The following is a 3,708-nucleotide window of genomic DNA, read 5'->3' as shown; positions in this document are numbered from 1 at the left end:
GTTCCTTCTAAAAATCTGAAATTTGATACTTTTTAAATTTATTCTACAACAAAATCTCTTACAGTTATTTAATTAAATCAAATAGTTGTCAGTGTGTTTCTTGAGATGCTCGTTGAGTGGCCAATGCAAATCCTATGATCTTCATTGATTCAAATACTATTAGCATCCATCAAATTATACCAAAACAGTAGACGTACTGCTTAACACGTTTTCACCAGGCACCAGCTATGCTTAAAGAAAGGAAGAAAAGTCAATTCAAGATAGGTGCCACGCACGTAAAAGTCAAAGACAAAGATGCTCATCATGAACAAACAACGTAACATAGTACAATGGATCATATTAATCAAATAATAATTAAGCATATGCATGCAAAGGGGAAAACGAAAACCATTACGACAAGACAAAAAAAGTATGCGTTCTCATGAAGAGCTATCTTAATGCCAACAATTCAATCATCTTCTTCTCCTCTTCTATATAAAGGCACGCCACTCACAACATCGAAACCCATCCAAACACTGGAAACCAAAAATCCTTTTCTCTATCTTTCTACTTTTCTTTCATTGAAATTGTTCACAGACCATATATCAGAATTATAGTTCAAAAGCTGTAAGTATGGCAGCTTTTCGCTTAGTCATCGTCGTCATAACCCTTGTGTTTGTTCCCTTATTTCTGTTTTGCTCGTCTGTTTCCGGGTACTCATTTAATAATGTTAAGGTTTGGTGCAACCAAACACCTAATCCTCAACCATGTGAGTATTTCCTGAACAACAACAATCAAATTCACAACCAGAAGATTATCATCAAACACAAAGATGATTTTCTCAAACTTTCACTTCAACTTGCCCAAGAGCGAGCCTTGAAAGGTCATGCAACAACTCTCTCATTAGGCCCTAAGTGCAGAAACTCACGTGAGAAAGCTGCATGGGCTGATTGCATTGAGCTTTACGAGCAAGCCATTCAGAAACTCAACAAAACCCTAGACCCCAACACAAAATGCTCCAAAGCTGATGCTCAAACATGGCTCAGCGCAGCTGTCACCAACCTCGACACGTGCCGGGCCGGGTTCTACGAGCTTGGGGTTCAAGACTACGTGTTGCCCTTGATGTCTAACAACGTTACCAAGCTTCTGAGCAACACTTTGGCTCTAAATAAGGTTCAATATCAAGAAGATGAACCGAGTTACTATAATAAAGATGGGTTCCCAACATGGGTGAAGCCTGGTGATAGGAAGCTATTGCAGAGATCTTCTAGTTCTACAGCTACTAAGGCTAACGTTGTGGTGGCTAAAGATGGGTCTGGCAAGTACACGACTTTGAGTGCTGCTATAAATGCTGCACCAAAGAGTAACAGTGGGAGATATGCGATATACGTGAAAGCTGGGATTTACAATGAACAGGTTGAGATAAAGGCAAAGAATATCATGTTGATGGGAGATGGTATTGGGAAGACTATAATCACTGGAAGCAAAAGTGTTGGAGGAGGCACCACAACCTTCCGATCTGCTACTGTTGGTAAGAAAATTGTGTCTAAGCTCCTCTGTTAATAATTTTAAGGATTTTTTAATTGAATTACACCCTCAAAAAATTAATTAGTTGTCTTCAAAATTGCACTTTTTTTATATTTATTTTTATTTAATAAGGTATCTCAATTAGAAAATGTTATTAATTAACTATACCCCTAATTAAGGGTGTTTTTGGACAAAACACATTAAATGCACTTTGAAAAACTCAAAATTCCTTATATTTTTCAATATCTTACAAATCGGAGGGAGTCATAAATAGTTGATCAATCAGTTGAGAAATTAAAGGCATGGTTGTTTAATTTTTTTTTTCTTGAACAAATCACTTATACATGTTTGGAGGAAAAATTAAAATGATTTTTTAAACTCCTAAAAATGATCAACATAAGGAAAAAATGTAGTTTTTTTTAATGACTTTGAGAAGAAATTTTAAGCAACTTTTGAAAATATTCAAATATGCCAGATAAGAAAGAGTTTCATAATCATAGAAACATAGTCATACACACAAAAATATTTCATAGAATTCAAAAATAATACTAAATGAATAAAAAACTTCTTTTATGAACGGAGATACACAAAGATACCTTCCCTATGTGAAATCTTTCCACCATATATTTCTTTTTATAAAGCCTCTAAAATATCTAAAACCCACTCATTTTTTTTTTTAATCTTAAAGCTTATTAAACAAATTGACCCTAAACTGTTCCATTGTATCTTGTTATTGTAGCTGTCGTAGGAGATGGGTTTATTGCTCGAGACATAACATTTAGGAATACTGCTGGAGCATCGAACCATCAAGCCGTGGCACTTCGTTCTGGATCAGATTTATCTGTTTTCTACAGATGTAGCTTTGAAGGTTACCAAGACACATTATATGTTCACTCTGATAGACAATTCTACAGAGAATGTAACATTTATGGCACTGTGGATTTCATCTTTGGAAATGCAGCAGCAGTTTTCCAAAACTGCAACATTTTTGCCAGAAACCCTCCAAACAAAGTCAACACGATCACGGCCCAAGGTCGAACGGATCCGAACCAAAACACTGGAATTTCCATCCACAATTGTAGGGTTACAGCTGCCTCAGATCTAAAACCAGTTCAGAACTCTGTAAAAACCTATCTTGGAAGGCCATGGAAACAATATTCTCGAACAGTGTTTATGAAGACTTATCTTGATGGCTTGATAAACCAGGCTGGTTGGATGGAATGGAGTGGTAACTTTGCCTTGAACACTTTATATTATGGAGAGTATATGAACACGGGTCCAGGTTCATCAACAGCAAATAGAGTTAAGTGGTCAGGTTACCGTGTGATTACTAGTGCTTCGGAAGCTTCAAAGTTCACTGTTGCTAACTTCATTGGTGGAAACTCATGGATTCCTGCTACTAATGTGCCTTTCACCTCTGCTCTATGAATTTCACTTGTTTAGTTGTTTTATTATTATGCCTCTATTCTGTTGATGTTTGTTGTTGTTTCTTTCACACCACATGTTCATTGGTTCTAATTCTTTAATTTGTCTTGCCATAATCATTTGTAATAACCCTTGTAGTGTACTTGAAAGGGAACAATATTGGTTTGCATGTGTAACAAATAAATAAGGTTTTATTTGTATGTGTTCAGAATATGCTCTTATGCGTATAAACTTTACAAGTTTCGTCCTTATATATTAAGATCCTCTCTGTCTCTCTACATAATACAATACGGGTTTACATTAATTTATGCCCAAAGAAAAAATAGCGTTTAAATTTAGAAAAAGGAAAAAATAATTCTGAATTCGCTCTCCAGTCCTTGACGTTTCATTAAGATTGAAGAAGCAAAGACAACCAAAAAAAAAAAAAAACCTGCAAGTGGAAAGGAAATAAAGTCGAATGAACCATTCGGAAAAAATCAAGTAACCAACCTGTTTTAACACGCAAGTATGTTAACAAGTCTAAGTATTTGAACCATCTTGTTAGAGGAAAATGACAAGTGAGGAATGTTTTAGAGTTAAATAGCAAATTTTGTAACAGTGTTTTGATATATTTTTATAATTAAATGTCAACTGAAGAAATTAACATTCCAATTGAAATATTGAACTATATTAAAAAATTAGACTCTTTTTCAAAAACATATATTATTTCCTATAGAATGTTATTTACAGTATTAAAAGAAGTTTTTTGAAATAAAAATTGTTTAAATCTTATTTAAA

At 34.5% G+C, this 3,708-nt stretch overlaps 1 protein-coding gene across 1 annotated transcript; it reads left to right on the top strand.

Moving 5' to 3' along the window:
- The first annotated feature begins 521 nt into the window (after nucleotides 1-521).
- Nucleotides 522-3,214, top strand: LOC129306410 (pectinesterase 2-like). The gene is made up of 2 exons (XM_054947012.1): nucleotides 522-1,510; nucleotides 2,246-3,214. The coding sequence occupies exons 1-2, from the start codon at nucleotides 613-615 to the stop codon at nucleotides 2,932-2,934; spliced, it is 1,587 nt and encodes a 528-aa protein (XP_054802987.1). The 5' UTR covers nucleotides 522-612; the 3' UTR covers nucleotides 2,935-3,214.
- The last annotated feature ends 494 nt before the right edge of the window (nucleotides 3,215-3,708 follow it).

Source organism: Prosopis cineraria, unplaced genomic scaffold (assembly GCF_029017545.1).
Source record: "Prosopis cineraria cultivar Desert tree isolate PC_DT_omini unplaced genomic scaffold, ASM2901754v1 PC3, whole genome shotgun sequence".
NCBI lineage: Eukaryota > Viridiplantae > Streptophyta > Magnoliopsida > Fabales > Fabaceae > Prosopis > Prosopis cineraria.
This window is presented reverse-complemented; position numbering and strand designations above follow the sequence as displayed.